The following is a 20,428-nucleotide window of genomic DNA, read 5'->3' on the forward strand; positions in this document are numbered from 1 at the left end:
ATTTTTCTCACCATGAACATGTCCAAGTTTCTTTTGAATCCATGTAATCCTTTAGTTTGCAGTGACAAGGAGTTCCACAGCTTAATTGTGTACTTTGTGAAGAACCCACACATTGTTGTGGTTCAGGAAGTTTCATTTGATTTACACACACACACGGACACACCCACACTGTCCTCCACCGTCTGCCCTCTGCACTCCCCTGTTCCTTTCAATGCCAGAGCCAGTTAGAACACCGACCCTGGTCAAGCCTCTCCACACTGTGCTGATTTTATAGCTCTGTTTTGTACGCCCACTCAGTTCTCTCCTTTTGTACCTTAAGCCTCTGGGTTTGTTTAATTGGTCCTCCTATGGAAGCCCCTCCATGCGTCTGATCAACTTTATTGCCTTTGGAATCATAATTCCTTGCAAATTCAGTTTGTCTCTTTTTATTTTCTCTTTCACTACCATTGCTGAGAAATGAGTGGATATTTTCATACAGTTATGCAGCACAAGTGGAAGACCTTGCTCCTGATGGGTAATTGTCAGCTCAGAGTCCATCTTTTTATATGTGACACTGCATTCTGTTTCCCCATGCATGTAGCTTTGTGTTTTTAACTGTACTGAATTTTGTATGCTATTTAATGGCACTGTTTACTCAGTGTCATGAAAGCCTTCTGCAGTTCTTAGGTATCAGTCATTGTCCTTACTGCCTGGAATGGTGTTATTTCATTGGGAAACATTATGTTCCTTCCTGTTCAACAACTCTTCAGCTTGCTTTATCAATAGCTTGAACAACACAGGCCCCAGCACAAATAACTTTTCTCTTTCATTCTGTGTCTTTGAGAACTATTTATCTGAGTGAGAAGCTTCCTTTTTTTCACTCGCTAAAGTAATACAGAATTAATAAGTAGCTAGGAACGAGGTGACAAAAAGCTGTACCGTGACACAGGTACACAAAGTTTGCAAGCCAAAACTGTGCCCAAAGGCTAATGATGACACAGTAAAAAGAGAAACAGAGGAAAACTAGTGCTCATGGTACGCAGGCAAAGGAATCTACTCTTTACTCCCTACATATTAAGGTGGTTGCAAATATAAAATCTGGAAGAAAGAGACCTAGAGGTTCACATTTTGTGCTTCCCTCAGGTCACTTTGCTGCCTCATGACATCCTCACTCTTCCTCTTCTATCTTCTTGCCGTGAAACTCCCGGCTCTTCACTCGGAGCTTGTTGACCTGCGACTCTGCAATGTCAGCCCGCTCCTCGGCTTCCTCCAGCTCGTGCTGGATCTTGCGGAACTTGGAGAGGTTGACATTGGACAGCTCCTCCTGTGCGGGGAGAGGGAGTCAGTGGTGAGGAGCCCAGGGCGGGGGTTTCGCTGCTGCTGCGCCTCGGCCTTGCAGGGCTGCGGCTCTTCCCGGGGGGAAGGCACAAACTTCCATCCCCCACCCACCACTGCTTACACATAAGCCTCACACAGACCTCCTCATCCCCCCTTATTCAGGATCCCACTGTGACGAGCTTCACCAGTACTGTGTCTCACTTCAGGAGCTATTTTGTCACTTGGATTTGTCATTTGTGTACTTACTCTCCCACTACTTGCTGCCCAGCTATCAGTGTGACTTACTAGGTTGAGAAAGACCCTGAAGCCTTCTGCTGTTGATCAGCAGCAGAGATTCATGAACTTCTCAGTCAGTGGATGTGGCCCCTGGGATTGTTTAGGTCTGACCTCCTGTATAAAACAGGCTGCAGAACTTCTCTCAGTTCATCCCTGACTGCAGGGTGCCCAGAACTCAGCAAGGTCTCATGACACGATAGTAGAATGGTGTGGCCAAGACTGTTGTGTCTTTCATGCTCCTTTCCTGGCATTTGTACTCATCTCAATGAGCACACTGCCCCAATGGAAGGTGGCTCTTGCTCATTCTCCAAGCAATACTTACAGCCTCCTCAGCTTGTCTCTTGTACGATTTCACCTTCATTTGCAGCTTGTCCACCAGATCCTGGAGCCTGAGAATATTCTTCCGATCTTCCTCAGACTGGAGTGGTTGGTAAGCAGGAAAGAGAATGAATTACTGGTTTCCCACCACATGAGGTTAACAATTCCCCTTGGGGATGGTGTGTGCAAAATTTGACTTGCTGTGAGAAAACTCTGTCAGCCCAAGGAGGCCTCCTGCCTTACCTGGTAGGTCAGCTCCTTCACCCGCCTCTCGTACTTGCGCACACCCTTCACGGCTTCAGCGCTGCGCTTCTGCTCAGCATCAACCTCCCCTTCCAGCTCCCGCACCTGCAACGAGAAGCCCATCTGTGGAGCTCCCCTGGTCGTTACTCACGTGACATGCTCACTCATGCACAACTGAAAGCCCTACGCACTCTGGCCTCCAGCTTCTGGATTTGCTTCTTGCCTCCCTTCAGCGCCAACTGCTCAGCCTCATCCAGACGGTGCTGCAGGTCCTTCACTGTCTGGTCGAGGTTCTTCTTCATCCTCTCCAGGTGGGCGCTGGTGTCCTGCTCCTTCTTCAGCTCTTCTGCCATCATGGCTGCCTGATGAGAGCAAAGGGTCAAAGCCGTTTTGGGGCTGGAGACGGTTTGGGGGAGAATACGCCCACCGTCAGCAATGAAAGGAGCCCCCGACTCACATCTGTGATGGCCTTCTTGGCCTTCTCTTCAGCATTGCGGGCTTCCTGGATCGTGTCCTCCATTTCACCCTGAATTTGCATGATGTCCGTTTCCAGCTTCTTCTTGGTGTTGATCAAGCTGGTGTTCTGTGCAACAGGAAAGGCATGATTCGTACTGTTAGAACTAATGGCTCCACATCAAGAGCTAAAAGTGCAAGTATTGTTTATGAAAGTCTTTAACGCAAGAGTCCTCTTTAGAGCCTCTTTAGCAGCAAACCAGACATAGGTGGCTGGCTAGACTGGCCATATCACAGCATGGCTGCTCAACTGTTTACATGGTGGTCACTTACAAGATGCACAGCAATCGCATTCTTTGGTATCCCTTGTTGATGGGATTAATTTCCAGCAGAGTGCCTGACCTGGGTATGGAGGAGCTGCACACGTTCAGTGGCATCCAGAAGCTCCTGCTCAGCCACTTTCCTCGACCGCTCCGTCTGCTCCAGGGCTGCACGTAACTCCTCAACTTCAGCCTGCAACAGGTTTGCTCTGCGCTCCACCATGGCCACCTGTTCCTTCAGGTCCTCCTGTGTCCTGAGAGCATCGTCCAAGTGTATCTGGGTATCCTGCAAAAGAGGCAAGAGAAATTGCAAGGCGACAGTGTGCGCTTGGGTGCCAAAAATGTCAGGGAAGCCTTTTCTCTTTCTGTGGCTTTGCTGAACGGACCTTGAGCACTGCCTGTGTGTTTCTCAGGTTCTTTTGTGCCTCTGCAGCCACGCGGTTGGCATGGCTCAGCTGGATCTCCATTTCATTCAGGTCTCCCTCCATCTTCTTCTTCAGACGCAGGGCTTCATTCCTGCTCCTGATCTCAGCGTCCAGGCTGCTCTGCATGGACTCCACAATTCTGAGGTGGTTTCTCTTCATCTGGTCGATTTCCTCATCTTTCTCTGCTATCTTCCTGTCAATTTCAGACTTCACCTGGTTGAGCTCAAGCTGGAGGCGCAGGATCTTCCCCTCTTCATGTTCTAGGGAGGCCTGGACAAGTGGACACAAACACTTGTAGCATCGATAAAGCTACTGCTTGCTTTCTATGTAATTACAGAATACTTCAGGAAATCTCAGCTGGCTGTGCAGGTTTTAGCCGTATTTCCACATTGCTCATATTTTTAGTGCAGATGCCAGTGATTATGGGCATGTACCTCAGCTTCCTCCAAGGCAGCCTGGATTTCAGATTTCTCCTGCTCAATCTGCTTCTTGACTTTCTCCAGCTCATGAATCGCCTTTCCTCCCTCAGCAATCTGCTCCGTGAGGTCGGAAATCTCCTCTGTGGGAACAAAGACCAATGGCATGGTCAGGCACAGAGCCGAATGGGACGGGCCCTGCCACACCAGGGTGACAAACGCCTTTGCAGACCTGCAGGCACGGACCCATGTGGAATGCTTAGTAGACAAGCTTGTGGGAAAGCCCTGCCAGGAGCAGAGGGCCAGGGACTTACGCTGCAAGTTCTTGTTCTCACGCTTCAGCGTTTCCAGGTGATCCAAGGACTCCTCATAGGCATTCTTCATCTTAAACAGCTCCGTGCTGAGAGAGCGAGACTCCTTCTGGGAGGCTTCCAGCTCAGCCTGCGTTTCCTCATACTTCTGCTTCCATTCTGCCAGGATCTGGAGAGAAACAGGGCCTCAGCATGGATGTGGCAATCAGGAGGGGATGCTCTGCCCAGGAGCCCCAGGTCTGGAGCCCAAAAGACCTTGTCAAAGTTCTTCTGCTTCTTATCCAGAGCTGCGCAGGCAGCATTTGATCGCTCCACGTCAATCATCAGGTCCTCCACTTCATTCTGCAGCCGCTGCTTTGTCTTTTCCAGGGAGGCACATTTGGCATTGACAGCTTCGACGTGTTCCTCTGCATCCTGCAGGCGCTGTGCCAGCTTCTTCCTGGGAGGAGATAAGCACAGCTCCAGGTTAGAGCTTAGAGGGGAGCCAATTTTGTACTGTTCATGAGAGGGCCTGTTTGGGGGCTTTGAGCCTAGCGCTTTTCACAGTGTTTTTTCTGTTCCAAGACTGCGTGCAGCCTAAAGGGTCTATCACTTCTGTGTCCTAGCACCTACTGAGTATTCGGCTCATCTTAGCCTTTCTAGCCCTAATGGCTACGTTTGTCCTTCCAAACTACACTTTTTCCACCACACACTTTTCCTCTCTCTCCCTCTCTCCGCTTTACCACACAGACAGTATATCCCTGCCTTCGTCCCACTGCTGTCCCAACCCACTCTCAGAGACTCCAATTTCCAGTTTCCCTTGACAGTCTCAGTCTTCTCCAGGCATTCGACTTCCCACTTCCCACGTACTTGGCCTCCTCCAGCTCCTCTGTGCGCTGAATAGCATCTGTCTCGTATTTGGTTCTCCACTGGGCCACTTCGCTGTTGGCCTTGGACAGGGCACGCTGCAGCTCCCCCTTGGCTTCCTGCTCCTCCTCATATTGTTCCCGGAGCAAGTCACAGTCATGGCGAGCAGACTGCAAGGCGTGGGCCAGGGCGTTCTTGGCCTGTGGGGGCATTGGGGTTGGTAACCTGAATACTTGTCCTGAGATGCCTCTTGACAGTGAAATTAGAATGAAACTCTAATTAGGCAAATGCAAAGCTGGGCGCTGATGAAGCCTTCATCAACGTGTTCTGGAAGACCAGGATGTGTTAGTGACAGGTGCACTGGGGACAGTAGTCTGCTGTTTCTGTAAATGTTTTGACATATGTGTCTGAATCCTGTCTTAGAGAGTATTGCCAGATTCTCACAAAAGCCTTGTGGACGACTGCCTCCAGCATCAAAATCATTACGCGTCCTTCCCCCTCTAGCTTATGAGTTGGGGTATGTGCATTACTGGTGTTCCATCCAGTACTACGTGTGTTTGGGTAAAGAATATTGAACCGATCTTGGGTAAGACAGGATTCCCCAGATGCGTTTAGGGGTGATGTACGTTGTGGACAGTAGGGTACTTCCAGACCTTTATTTCTTCCTCCAGATGTCTCTTGAGTTCCTCAATCTGTTGGGTAAATCCTTGCTTGCCCCTGGACAGCTGAGAAATCAGAGCGTCCTTTTCCTCCACCTGGCGTGAATATTCACCTGGGAAGGGTAAAGTGAAAAGAGTAACTAGACTATTAATAATATGACGGTTTTTGCCTGTAAACCCATGTAATCAGGAGTGGCCTGGTATCCTCATGGAGTGCAGATCCTCGCATTGCACCTCAGGAATGCAGATGTCTCACCTGATTCTGTCTGCAGACGAGCTCTTTGAGTATTGAGGTCATTGATCATACGCTGATTCTGCTCCTCCTTAGTTTTGATCTCACTCAGCTGGTCTTCCAGAGTGCGGCACATCTTCTCCAGATTTGCCTAGGTAGCAAACACAAGGAAGGAAAGAGATGAACACCTGGACTCTACCTTATCCTCACAGCAGGGATTATTTTATGAGAATGTGGCTGGTAGATGTAGCCTGTGTGCCGTACCTTGGCCCTGTGAGTGTGTTCTACTGCAATTCTATACCTTGGCTTTGGAGACTGACTCCATGTTACTGGCCAAGTCGTCAATCTCCATCTTCAGCTCACTCTTCTCCTTCTCCAGCTTCTGCTTCACTCGTTGCAGGTTGTCGATCTGCTCCCCGAGCTCAGCTGTGCTGTCCGCATGCTTTTTCCGCAGGGCGGCAGCCGTGGCTTCGTGCTGCAGCGTGGCCTCTTCGAGGTCGCGGCGCATCTTCTGGAATTCTGCCTCACGCTTCTTGTTCATCTCGATCTGAGCTGTGGTAGCCCCTCCTGCTTCTTCCAAGCGCTCACTGATCTCCTCTAGCTCCCTCGAGAGGTCAGCCCGATGCTTCTCTGCTTTTGCCCGAGAGGTTCGCTCTGCCTCAATTTCCTCCTCCAGTTCCTCAATGCGAGCCTGGGGAACATTTAGGGACCCTTCACACCCATGGCCTCCTCCTACCTGACCTGAGACTGGGTGGGAGAGGGGAAGGAACACAGACTTGCCTGCAGCTCCTTGATCTTCTTCTGCAATTGCATGCCCAGGGCTTGCTCATCCTCGATTTTGCTCTGGATCTGGCTGATTTCAAAGTCTTTCCTTTGCACAAAGCAAACCGTGTTAGTGCCTGAACACAACCACCCAAGTGCGCCAGCCCAGCACTCAGGTGCCCCACAGCCACACTTACTTCTTCAGTTTCTCATCCAGCTGCTGCTTATCATTTTCCAAGTCCATTATGCTGTCATTTGCCAGCTTCAGGTCTCCTTCGAGTTTCCTCTTAGCTCTCTCAAGGTCCATGCGCAGTTTCTTCTCTTGCTCCAGGGACCCTTCCAGCTAAAAAGAACAAAGCCATCAGTGCTCTGCTGCCTACGCTTTCCTCTACAAAGTTTTCCGTTTCATTTAGCTATACATGTGCTTACATCGTCCACTTGCTGCTCCAGCTTGGTCTTAGCTTTGGTCAGAGTATTGACTTTGTCCTCTTCTGCCTGCAGGTCATCCAGTGTCTGCTGGTGGGCCTCTTGGAGGGCTTTCTTCTCTTTTGTCAGCTTGGCAATGGTCTCGTCCAGGGCTGCCATCTCCTCTGTGAGGTTTTTCACCTGTTGATTGTAAGAAAGTGCCAAAAGTCTGCTAGTGCAGTGACCTTTTCACTTTGCAATGCTTAGCCAGGAGCTTGTTTTTTATTTGGGCTGCCCAGCTGCCCCGCTGTGACGCTCCTGGTACGCTCCAAAGCTAGCTTCATTCTGAGGATACAATGTGGGAGGCGTCTGTCCCTTCACCCTTTACGTGACTCCCTGTGTGTGTACCTTGTTTTCAGTGGCATGCTTTTCCTTCTCCACTTTGGCCAGCGTTAACTCCAGGTCGTCAATATCTTTCTTCAGCTCTGAACATTCATCCTCCAGTTTCCTCTTCTTGGCTGTCAGCTCAGCATTAATTTCCTCCTCATCCTCAGCCCTTTCAGTCACCTCCTTAATTTTGGCTTCCAGCTGGATTTTGGTTTTGATGAGCTGGTCACACCTTTCCTCAGCATCAGCCAAACTATCTGCTTCCTGGTGGGGAGACACACATTTTTGTGGGTTGTATTGTTTTGAAGTTTCTCCACTCCGTCTTTTGTATCACTAAGTGGGCATGTGTTAAAATGGAGGCTGAACCTGTCCTTCCGCTCCAGCAACTGGAAGATCTTGCCAGGTGTCTACTGGGAAAACTTGTCATCTGGAATCCACATTGATTCCAAATCTTCTGTGTCTCTTAAAAATGCCTCACAGAGAGGGTAGCTGACAGAAAAAGTATTCAATAGCTGCTTCTTTTTGATTGACTCATCATGAACCTCATAATATTGGGGGAGTACAGGCTTTGTGAGAATAATTTAGTGGAGCAAGTGGTGTTTTGTTTGGTGTGAAGAAACTGCCTTATCCTAATTGAGCTTGAATGGGAAGTATCCATGTTTCTGAAAGGAATCAAGGCCTTCCGGTGTAGCTGTAAGTAGGAAAAGTGGGTCCTTCTCAGGTTTGCCTTTACTCTGTTAGACAGATACACTGCTTTGAAAGCTGAGTAGATGGAGATACTTCCCTTCCAGTTCAGAGCTCTCTGCTGTGGATTACGTGTTGGCTAGTGTTACATGGCTCTTTCCTCAACAGCAGAAATGCCGAGTCTCATGTGGGGCTGCCATGAAACTCACCGTGCCCCTGCCAGTGCCTGTTTACTCAACATTAGAGTGCCTTAGAGTGTGTGATTTAGACTGTTTTCTACTGCATGTCCGTCAGCTTTCTGCAAGTCTCTGCTTAGGGTAAGAAGCATTCTGACTGTATAACATTCTTTTCCCAGGGACAAATGAATGGTGATACTCACCGCCTGCACTTGGAGCTGCAGGTCATTTTTCTCCTGCAGTAAGGTCACCATTTTCTCCTCCAGCTCCTTCCTCTTTGCCTCAGACTTTGCAAGCTCTTCCTTGGTTTTCTCAAACTCTTGTTTCATGTTGGCCATCTCCTTCTCAGATTCTGCACTCTTCAGCAAGGGCTTGATCTTGAAGAACAGCTTCATCCAGGGCCAGTGCTTGACATTCATGAATGCACGAACATTGTACTGGATGCAGAAGATTGAGTCCCTGAAGTAAAATTCACATACCTATTGCATACTCTCTGTGTGGTGAATTTAGACTCAATTACCCAAGACCTGTGAGAACCTGATACGTGAGTGAGAAATGTTTACCTCCTCTCCACCATTCTCCGATACTCCACTCTCATCAGGAAGCCCCTGCACCTGGCTTGCGTTCTGGTCATAATCTCTGCTAGTTTCTCATCTCTCATCTCTTCCAGCAGACCTATCAGCCCAGCTTTGAAAAACACCTTAAGACATGGAACATTGTAGGACATCAGTCTCAGGTAGTGCATAACAGAGGCACATAGTGTTTGAACACAGGACTTCTTTCTACCTTGGTGTGACCAAATCTGTATTGGGTGTGGTCCACATCAATGGACCCAAGGAGCTTCTCTGAAGCCTTCTTGCTGTCCATGAACTGGCCTTCTGGAATAGCACTTGCATTAAGCACTCTGTATCTGCAGGAGAAAGCAAAACATGAAGAAATCCACATTACTGAAACCACCACTGCAACTGAACCCCACAGCCTTCTCAGCAACAGCTGACTGTCTGACTGAGTAACGTCAGGTATTAGGGACAGTCCATTCTTTCAACACAGTTTAAGTGAAGATTTCATACTGTTAAATCAGAGTCTAAAAGAATCTGGATCATCAGCCATGTCATATCATCATGAACAGGTAGTGAAACGTTTTTATATTACTGCTCAGTTCCTTGTCAGGAGAGTTGTGTTAGGATACTCAATGTGTTCTCAGTAACAGATCTCAGCTGGTCATTTTCACCAACAGCTGACTACAGCTTTGATAGGGACAGATGTCCCTAAAGACAGTTCAGAAGCATTTTTAGGACATTGCTGGAAACATATATTTTTGGTCAAATGTGAAGTAGATGTGTGGAGGAAACTTTTATGTTACCTCCTCTTTTTCCAGTAATAGACTCCTGTAATGTGATTTAATTACAGAGTGTATAAACTGCGTAGTAAATATGATACTTAAGTAATTTAAGACATAGAAGGTGTGGAACAGCAAAAGAATGAGGAGAAATGTGGATCACTCCTACCTTTGTTTGAAGTCAGCATAGAGGACTCTGCTGGGGAATCCTTTCCTGCAAATTCTGATCCCTTCCAGCACACCATTGCATCGCAGCTGGTGCAGCACCAGCTCATGCTCCATGGCACCTAACAAACACCACCATTAGTGACTACCCCATTGTTTGATACTCAGGAGAAGAGCTTCTGTGGCTTGAGCTTTCCTGCTATTGGATCCCCTTACCAGGTGTTTTTGTTTCATTTGGGATGATGCATCGTACAAAATGGGGGTGAGTGCTGCGTAGATTTGTCATCAGCTTGTTTAAATTCTCCTGTGAGATTACAAGGTGAAGTTTAGATCAACAGACGAAAGATCTGAATCCCTGGAGCTGCATGTATTTCATTCATGGATATGACTTAACAATTTGTCAGATTTAATCTAGACTGCAAAATGTCCATAGTAATGTACAAAAGCTTATGCCTTCATCAATCTTTTGCTGTTGAACATTACTATTAAAAGGAAATATAATTTGGTTACTGTGTCATCATTTACAAAAAACTGGAATATAACTCATTTGATAGGCTGAGACTTGTGGCTTTGAAAGTCATGAATAATTCCCTATGATTGTCCTCCTGAATCAATATACTGGTTAGGCTTTTATATGTGATAATCTTAAAGCCAGCCTCTCTGTTTTTCAGAACTGCTCCGTTACTTATGAATCATGTGTGGTAGCAATATAGAAAATACTCAGAAGACAAAAATCTCTATTTGGTAAAACATTCTGTGCAATAGGTGAAAGAAATTGACTATTTCAATATCATATTTAGCTTAAAAAATAGACGTATGAGAAAAAAAATCTCAATGACAACATCCTCAACCATTTGAAAGAGTTTTCATTTTCATGTATTAATGAGAGAATATTCATGTTGAAAAATAGAAGAAACTAGTTCATCATTTAAACAGAAAGAAAAATTGCCTATAGTACATAATCTTTTTCGCCCTTTTGCTACAGGACTTCAAGAATTATAACATCACTTTTCACGTTTTAAATTCCCTTTCTTCAGGTAAAAAGAGACAAAGTGAGGAAACCTGTACATACCCGGAAAAGAGCTGAGACAGTCTGGAAAGAAGAGCCCTTCTTCTTGCCACCCTTTTTGCCACCACCCTCTGTAAATAAAAGAAGGGGAAAAACAATATTAAAATACTGATGTTGAACATTGAACTACAGAAAACAATTTTTAAACATTTAGGCTTTCCTGTTTGATTTCCTGTCATTATTTTCCCACACTGAAAATACAGTTTCCACAGAGCTGACCTGCATCTGCTCCACCATAGTTGGCAAAGAGTAAAGCCAGTGTCTTCACAGACGATTTCTGGTACAACCCAATGACAGTTTCATTCAAGGGATCCTTGTTCTTCTCAAGCCAGCCAGTGATGTTGTAGTCTACTGTGCCAGCATAGTGTATCAAGGAGAAGTGGGCCTCAGCCTTGCCTTTGGTGGGCTTGGGTTTCTGGAAGTTACTAGACTTGCCCAGATGCTGGTCATAGAGCTTGTTCTTGAAAGAGGTGTCAGTTGCCTTGGGGAACATGCACTCCTCTTCCAGGATGGAGAAGATACCCATGGGCTGGAAGACATTACAACAGACAAGAGGGAGAAGCAGGTTCCTTAGCTGGAAGAGGCTAGTGTTAGGCCAGAAAGCTGAGAAACAAATCAGAAGATATGGTTGCTTCTGTTCTTTTCTGGACAGTATGTCACAGAAAATTAACTGAGGTTCATCATTTTTCATCCTTGCTGTTTCACTTCTACTTTTCACTTTTAAACATTGCTAGCAACATTATAAAATACAGAAATACAGAGCACTTTAATAACTGAAATCTATCATTCTAATCCAGACATAAACAAACTTTATGTATCCCTCAAAAATTAGAGAATTCTAACATTAATGCACCTGAACAGGAAGGATACCTTCTCAATCAGCTCAATGCAAGCAGCCAGGTCCATCCCAAAGTCAATGAATGTCCATTCAATTCCTTCTTTCTTGTACTCCTCCTGCTCCAGCACAAACATGTGGTGGTTGAAGAACTGTTGCAGTTTCTCATTGGTGAAGTTGATGCACAGCTGCTCAAAACTATTGAACTGCCAAATGTAAAGCAAGATCAATATTTTCAAGGTTCAGCCATCACCACAATGCTTTTCCCTGTGTAGTTCTGATTCTTTCTGTATCTCTTCAAATACCAGGCCCCTTCCTTATCTGTTCTCCCAGAAATCCTTCAGTGGGACTGTACGTGCATTCTGAAGAGAGAAAAGACTTCTAATTCATTGTAACGTAGAGATTTTGTTTGTTTGTTTGTTATCATTCCATATAATATGGATACTTTAATTATGATAAGTAGCCCTCATCCCTTTGGAATCCCTTAGATCCAAAGCAAATTTAGTAAATAACTTCAGCACATTTTCTTCTATCAGAACAAATTTATTACTAGACTCTGCCTCTCCCAATACCCCGATCATGAAGACTGCCTCAATTTACTAAAATATTTTTCTGTTCTTAAGAGAGTGGCTTTAGATATTTCCGTGTGCTGTTATGGAAGCTTTTAGGGTTCTCTCACAATCAACATGAGCATTTCCTAATCTGTTTCAATAATTTCCACCAACTGCATAAACATTTCTAATCTCTTTCAATATTTTCCATGCCTTTGGCCCATATAACTTTGTCTCACATTCATTTCTTCCTTTCTTCTTTTTTTTTACCTAAGCTTAATATTCTTGCATGCTGTGTTATTAGTTTCTTTCCTATTAAGATCTAACGCTTGAAAAGGCCAATCTAATAGTGAGATCTCTTGATCATTGTATTTTTTACAAAAAAACTGACTCTTCATGAAAGAAGGCTTAGAATTTTCTTAACACCTATTGTCTCTTCCATCAAGCTGTTGTGAAATCCATGTTCCTTACATCAAAGATCTCAAAGCCAGCAATGTCCAAGACACCAATGAAGTACTGTCTGGGTTGCTTGGTATCCAGCTGTTGGTTGATGCGTAAAACCATCCACAAGAACATCCTCTCATAGACAGCCTTTGCTAGAGCACCTACAGCATTGTGCACCTACAACAAAGGGGAAATGTGCATAAGTTACCACACAGAGACATTTTAAAGGAATTTTAATTGTATGAAGAGAAATTCTGAGGTACAACCAATTATTTTACCTGCTCCACAGTTTGACCTTTGGTCACAAATTCATTCCCAACTTTGACTCGAGGAAAACACAGGGCTTTGAGCAAGTCAGCTGAGTTCAGACCCATCAGGTAGGCAGCCTTGTCGGCAACTGAAAGACAAGAGAGACAAAGAAAAACTTAATCATTGGATAAAGACTGGAATTTGATCAATGGGTGCATGTCTCAGAAATGATGCTAATGTTCAAAATTCTTGACAGCAAATCTTTGAATCTGGTATCACAGCAAGCATATTGCATACAGAAAAGCTGTGAAAGCCAATATTGGTATATTTTTGAAAGTAGTTATCAGTAAGAAACTTTCCTTGAATATTTTAAATAAATTTATAAACAGAAACAATAACTTTCACTTTAAAAATACATGAAAATTACAGCTTGGCATCTTATTCAAGATCTAAGAAAGTTGTATTTAAATAGGCCACGGTCTGCACTGCCATAAGAGAAGTATGTGCATGCCAGAGTTAATTCTAGAGCCTATGTACAAAACTAGGGAAGCTGCCTCTTCAAAAAAGCTTCTCAAAACCCTCTGCATGCTAAATGGCAAAATACATGAAACTAGCCCATCAAAAAGCTAACTGACAGAGTACCATTCAGTAAGATAGGCGAGGGATCAGAGAATCAGGTTCACATCTTCATGGGCACTAAATGAAACATTACTTAGTTTTCACTTGATTAAGTTATAGCTTTTGTCCGGTCCAAAAAAAAATTATCTTCCCAAAACTGATTTCTTTATTAAAAGGTCAGTTGCTAAGGACCTTCTGTGCCATCTGGCTCTGCCTGCTCCTCTCGTTGTTTCTGCTTGAACTTCAAGTTCCCGTAGTGCATGACAGCCCCTGTCAGCTTGTAGATGGCAGTCTTTTCATCAGCAGTGAAGCCCAGGATGTCAATGGCACTCTGCAGTCAAAACAATGAAGGAAAAACATTGCCTAACAACCGTAACAATCCCATTAAAAATATTTTCTTTCTAGTACTTACATCTGTAGCCATGAGCTCCTCCTGGTCATCAATGCTGGGAACAGTCACCTCACCTTGACTTACAAAGTGGAAATCGTAAGGGTTGGTGGTAATGAGGAGCATGTCTGAAAGCAGGAAAAAGCAAGGCACCGGCTTAATTTTGCCAGCCAGGTAACAGAGGGAACTGTTGCTCAGCGATCATCCTCAAAAAAACATAATGATCCTTCCTACCAATCAGCTCCGGTTTCTTGTTGGAGGTGACCTGATAAAATATGTGGTAGCTTCTTTCTGCCTTGAGCTGGAAAGTGACTCTGGACTTCTCCAGCAGATCTGTCAAGGACAGTAGGACAGAGTTAGGCACAGGAACGCACATGGAGGTGAGAATTTGGGAAAGAATGGCATCAGGCCAGGAGAGTCTCTTACAAGTTTCAATGTCAGCAGAAGCCAGTTTGCCTGTGGCTCCAAAGTGGATTCTGATGAATTTGCCCTGTTACAGAGAACAAGCAGCATTTCAGCCTGGGTGGGTTCTTTTGACGTCTCCTTTATGTGGAATACTGCTAGGGCCATCACTTATCTTCTAATGAGAGGGAGAGATTTTGTCCAAAGCAACAACTTACAAAGCGTGAGGAGTTGTCATTCCTCACGGTCTTGGCATTTCCAAAGGCCTCCAGCAGTGGGTTGGCGCTGATGATTTGATCCTCAAGCGTTCCCTACAGGACAATAATTATTGCTGGTTATCCTTTCTAAAAATCATGTCGGGAACAGAGGAAAGCATTGATTCAAGCTAGTATCTATTAATTAATGATTTCATCCTCAAGCAGGATGATAATTGTTCAGTTACAGTGTTTAGCTGACACGGCAATTACACGCCAAGTGTTCAGTCTGTTCTTCCTGACTCGCCTGCATTTTGCCAGACTGCTCTTCCTTCTTCTTCTCCCCACTCGCTGCAATTGTTGCAAAGTACTGGATGACACGTTTTGTGTTCACAGTCTTGCCTGCACCGGATTCTCCACTGTGAAACCAAAGAGAGAAGCAGAGGGCGTGTGGTCAGGCAGCAGGTCCCCTGGCACCCGGCAGCCCAGCAGGCACCCGGGCAGGGAGCGTACGTACGTGATCAGGATCGACTGGTTCTCGCGATCTGTGAAAAGATGGAAAGAGTTTTCCTACTGCTCCTTATTGCAGGGAAATCAAAATCTATGAGAGAAACTAACTGTGAGCTGAAGCTTCCTTACAAGTGTAGGAACACTAGATAGCCAATTCCCAATTAACACATCCTGGAAATGCAACATTAATCCCTTTCTGGATTTTTTGAAGTTCCCCCAATAAAAAAATAAAGTTTTATTTGGATATTTCTTTAAGATAAAATACATTAGCTTCTTTTTAAGATAATTCTTTTTAAATCAAGATTGATATTTCTGTATATAAGAAAGAACCAAAACCAAACATTATTTTGTAATGTCAGTATGATTAAAGTGACTAAAACTTTTAACATAAAATGAATCATATCTTTCTGGGGACCCAAGAACCTTCTGAGAACAGGCCATGGGCCCTCCTGAGTTCAGGGATTTTTTGAGCCAGGCATAGTATAATTGTATGTAATGATTTGGGTAGACTTTGCATGAATTCATCTCCTTGTGTTAGTCATTGAAATAGACCTTTAGGACATATCATTTTCTGTGACAAAGAATATCCAGGACTTAAGAATGTCGCATGCAATTTGTAATTCCCTTTGTTTTTTTAAAATTTTTTCAACTGATAGTTGTTTCAATGCTTCCTAGTTCAAATGTTAGACAGAAGGAAAGAATGAATTCTGATTCTGCTTTTTATAAAACTCTTGGTTCCTATACAACTATTGATTTTACGAATTTCTTTCATATATCCCGTCAGTTTCCTCTTCTCCGTCATCAAAGTGTCCTTACCTACCTAATTGTTATTCATACTGAATTTATTTCATGCCTATGAATATTAGTTTATCCCTCAGTGAACTTTTCCAGGTCCGCTGTCTCCTTTTTTAATGTAAGAAAACTAGAACTCACTGCACTATTCATGATGTCAATGTTCCACTTTTTTATGGAATATGATATGATGGAACTATTCCTCTTTTTGTTCTCTCTTTTATTTTTTTTAAGTAATTCCTGAAGTTCATTTTGTTTTCTTCTGCCCTATTGAGCACTGAGCCAAAATTTCTGTAGCATTATTCATTGTAAGTCTGAGATCCTGTTCTTGAGATGTAATAGCCATTTCTTACCTAACCATTCTGCCAATTTTCCACTTTCCATTGTATCTCCTACCTTTTAGTCTCTGTCTCCTTCATATGACAATTCCTTATCATTTGGGGTTCTAAGGCAGTAAAAAAGGTCTGACAGTGCACTTACGTGGATTTGGAACTTCAATTTATAGTGATTATTTCTCACTATCTGATATGGATATTATGTTTGTAATGTTTGATTCCATGTTTTTTGTTAAGATAGAGCAGCAACACTTCTGTAACATTGCTAATTCTGCTTTCCATCAGACTTTTTACTCTGCAATTACGAAACTTAATTTCTAGACTTCCCTCTACAACATTCCCAGTGTGCTCATTTAAAGATGGGTATGCTAGTTTACCCAGCTGACATATATGATGTAAAGATGACTCCATGTATTCAAAGATTATCTGCAGAGAAAAGGAAGATTTTTCCTGAAGTGCACACTACAATATCATTAGAAGGGATATCAAGCTACTCACCATTTAACATGAACTGATAGGCATTGTCAGAGATGGAGAAGATGTGTGGGGGGGCCTCCTGGCGCTTCTTGCCTCGGTAGGCCAACACCACCTCCGGGTTGTACACTGGCAGCCACTTGTAGGGGTTGACAGTGACACAGAAGAGACCTGAGTAGGTCTGCAAGGAAGGGAGACAGCTCATGGGCTTCCACTTAACCTGGCAGAGCAGTTCCTCCTAGCTATCCAAAGGAAGACTGCTGCCGGTACTTACATAGATCATCCAGGCTGCATAACGCTCTTTGAGGTTGTACAGCACAGCGGGTTCGTGAAGGTGGGTCATCATGGCCATGTCCTCAACTTTATCATACTTGGGAGGATTCATGGCGAAGATTTGATCTTCCTTCACAGTCAGGGTCTGTCAGAGGAAGAAAGAGATACGTGTATCTCAGCTAAGAGCCCAGAGTGGGAATTAAACTACGTTCTCAAGCCTTGCATTTTGCTCACCTCTCCAGCTTCAGTCTGGACAGTGACCTTCCCTGATTCCCTGCTCTGGATTGTCCCTTTCACAAAGGATTCTTTAGGATGGGCCACAAAGACGGATGACTTGGCATCAAAAGGCTTGTTCTGGGCCTCAATTCTCTCCTTTTCTGACTTTCGGAGATAAGGAGCTGCCTCTCCAAAGACGGCCATCTCAGAGTCTGGAGAAGTCATGTTTGCACTCTACTGAAGACAGGTCAGCAGAAGACTCTGAGGGGGAAAGAAGACACTTACCATCAGTTAGACATTAGTTTTCTGTGCTGGTGATGAAATCTCTTGCAGTTTCTGTCTTTCCAGTATTTAAACTAGTATGTCATTTTCAATAACATTTTGAAAGCTAGCTTTGTTTTCAACACGTAAGTACTTACATCTCACTTGAGAATGAGACAGAATTCTAAATTTTAATCTTCTAACTATGAACATAATTTTTAATAATTATTATAATTTTTCAATATTATCATATTGGTCAGTGTTTTACCATTTTAGTATTGATATACTGAAGAACTAAACCTAAAGCAAATCTCTCACTTCTGTTGTCCTTAATTATCAGTGATGAGTCTCCAAGAAGTCCTTTCATTGCCTATGATTTGTGGAAAGCCATTTTACTTACTTTCACACTGTATACATCTTATCAGGCTCTGTCCAATCTTTTCTGCAATGGATATGAATACAAAAAATGGGGAATGAATATAGTAAAATTACCTCAAGGTAATTGGACTAACAGTTAATATCTTAGGCTGTTGCCTGTCATGACAGCAGAGGTTCTAAGTCAGTTCCTGGTATATTAACAAGTTGGTAACTTTCTTCTTGTGTTCCATAGTGTTCCAGAGATAAATTTTAAGTTGGAAATAAAAAGATGCCATGGAAAGCAGGCTGAAAATTTCATCTATCAGAAGCAAGCCCTCCCTTCTGGTTATCAGAAGTAATCAGAATCCAGTGAGACATGCAAGATAAAAAGAAATTGGTTAGTCTCTGCAATCCTACAGAACCCATACACTTACCATGAAACTTTCAGTGAGAGCAGGGCAAAATAGTCCCACGGAGATTTTATAGAGTCTGGTATGCAGATGCTCTGGATTCTTCCTCTTTCTTCGGTCAAAGCATTTTTGGCCAACCTTCTTTGGCAAATCATTGTTTGGCAGACTTACCTAAAGACATAATTGTCATTTGATTTGACTAGATATAATTAGAAATTTTTTATATCTTACCAACTATGTGGCTATATCTACTATAAATAATTTGACAAGAAAATTAAGGAGGGAATCTCGATCAGTTAAGGCACTTAGAGAACTTGGAGGCAGGATTTATGGAGTATGTTGACATATTTTTGGGTGACTTTCTGATCCATCGAAGATAGATTGTTTGGTACACAGTGCTGCAACAATTCAAACTATACAATGCAGGTAATAGCATTTATCTCCTTCACATGATGCTTTGAGGTTTATAATTCTTTATAAACTTTATAAGTTTATAATTCTTTATAAGACTTGAAAAATAACAGTATATCAAAACCTACAACTTATTGTGACTAAAACCAAGGTATTTTTCTTGAAAATAGAATGCCAGAAACCTATTGTAGCTCAGATTCCTGCAGAGACAATATATCAGCTCTTGAAATACAGCTCATGTATAGAGCGCTTGAGGTGATTTCCAGGGTCTTGAGATAAATAGAGATGCTGATGGATATAAAGATATTATAAAGATAAATATAAAGGTACCTTATATTTAAAAGATACTATATTTCAAAGATACTAAATTTCTCAGAAAGCTGACATATCTAAAGACATTCTGCATGTCTTTAATAATGAACAAGAAGTTGCAAACTGTTGTGGCATCTACTAAATAACTTATAAGAACAAAAGGTCAAAAAGTACCTTCTGATTCTAACAGCTAAAAATCACAACATCCCTGTGTCTGTAAAAACGGAAGTGTTTTCAGTTGAGCAAAAAGATTAAATTCCTGATTTACAGAGTTCAGCCAGAGGAAATATGTAACAGTACTTACTTGAGCTCCTTTAAATTGTGTCAGATCTAAACACATTCTTCCCCTGGTCATTGGCATTTTGGTTATTAAAAGAGCTCAGTGGATAACACATGCATGGATGGTGCATGGATCTGCTGTAATAACCAGCATCAGGCAATGTCCTGTGCTTGTGAAGCCTATTCCAAGGAGGGCTGCAGCGCTGCAGTGCCCACTTTTTCGGAGCCCAAATCCAGAGCTCACCGCTGGGCTCCATACACAGGGAATGGGGAGGCTGATGGAAACACCCTGCACCCTGCCCAGGAGGAGCCCAGAGCCAGCCAGTGGGAAATGGTCAGTGCAGGGGTGCATCTGAAGTCCTGCCTCTCTGGGGAGCAGGCACCAAGGGGTGCTGGCAGGGGCACCTCCATCCAGCAGGACCTAGAGTGCAACTGTGCTCCCCAGCACGGGGCCAGCAGGCCATTGTTCTGAGGGGCTCTTGCAGCTGAGTCCCTGGGGTGCTGGGGTGCCATGTGGTGTCCAGCAGCCCAGTGGCTCTCAGTCCTGACCAAGGAGGGGACAGAAAGGTCTTAGCATCTCAGAGCCCAGTGTTTAGAAGACCATGCAAGAAGAGCAAGGAATGGCTGAGGCCTCTCCCAGGGCATGAAAGCTGGGGGTATTTTCCCCTCAGGCTGGGGACTGAAAATCTTTGACTTCCCAGTGGTCAATGACAAAGCCAGTCTTCTCAGTAGAGCTCTTCCGGGCTTTTGCTGTTGTGTTGTCTAGGATGTGGACCCAGCTGTGTAACAGGCAGGAGTGAGGCACATGGCCAGGCAGCTCTGGGCATGCAGTCAGCTGAGTGAAGGTCTAGTTTGAAAGGGAAGTGGCCAGTGAGTTGAGGTGTCTCCAGGTGTTGACAATCATTCAGCAGTGCTTTTAGGATGGGGTGCTTGGGTGTAGCATCTGCTCTGCCCACACAAGCCAGTGTTAGAAACTAAAACATTTTTTAAAAGTACCCTTAGACTCAGACAATGGTAACATTTCCTATGCGGGACAGCCCATAAAATGGAAGAAGAGGAATTGTTCCTCACTTGTGCATCTCCATAACTCCTCCCCCACTGCCTGAACAACACAGTAGGTCAGCAAACAGCTTTTAGATCAGCTAGGCAATAGGGCTATGATGTACCAAAGATAACTAGCACTAAATCTCTACAGGTCTAAAAGTTACATACAAGTAACACAGTCTACTTGGTTAAGCAGAGTAGCCCACAGAGAATGAACAGACATGTTTCAACAGCCAAGCTGTCAGATGGGGAGTGCTGAGACTGCATGGT

The 20,428-nt window shown here is 44.0% G+C and overlaps 1 protein-coding gene across 1 annotated transcript; it reads right to left on the reverse strand.

Moving 5' to 3' along the window:
- Positions 1 to 1,100: 1,100 nt before the first annotated feature.
- LOC104028151 (myosin heavy chain, skeletal muscle, adult-like) lies at positions 1,101 to 17,309 on the reverse strand. Its single transcript, XM_075719566.1, has 38 exons — positions 17,103 to 17,309; positions 16,870 to 17,013; positions 16,620 to 16,776; positions 15,002 to 15,029; positions 14,792 to 14,903; positions 14,509 to 14,601; positions 14,315 to 14,378; positions 14,123 to 14,221; positions 13,913 to 14,016; positions 13,693 to 13,831; positions 12,912 to 13,030; positions 12,661 to 12,810; positions 11,674 to 11,844; positions 11,023 to 11,332; positions 10,807 to 10,874; positions 9,951 to 10,038; positions 9,739 to 9,856; positions 9,017 to 9,140; positions 8,794 to 8,930; positions 8,434 to 8,689; positions 7,392 to 7,634; positions 7,008 to 7,184; positions 6,776 to 6,921; positions 6,597 to 6,687; positions 6,118 to 6,507; positions 5,841 to 5,967; positions 5,579 to 5,697; positions 4,929 to 5,125; positions 4,335 to 4,518; positions 4,083 to 4,248; positions 3,787 to 3,911; positions 3,314 to 3,622; positions 3,010 to 3,213; positions 2,612 to 2,737; positions 2,346 to 2,516; positions 2,155 to 2,259; positions 1,916 to 2,011; positions 1,101 to 1,303 (listed from the first exon to the last, which is right to left on the reverse strand). The coding sequence occupies exons 1-38, from the start codon at positions 17,307 to 17,309 to the stop codon at positions 1,148 to 1,150; spliced, it is 5,820 nt and encodes a 1,939-aa protein (XP_075575681.1). The 3' UTR covers positions 1,101 to 1,147.
- Positions 17,310 to 20,428: the final 3,119 nt, after the last annotated feature.

The sequence above is a fragment of the Pelecanus crispus genome, chromosome 12 (assembly GCF_030463565.1).
Source record: "Pelecanus crispus isolate bPelCri1 chromosome 12, bPelCri1.pri, whole genome shotgun sequence".
NCBI lineage: Eukaryota > Metazoa > Chordata > Aves > Pelecaniformes > Pelecanidae > Pelecanus > Pelecanus crispus.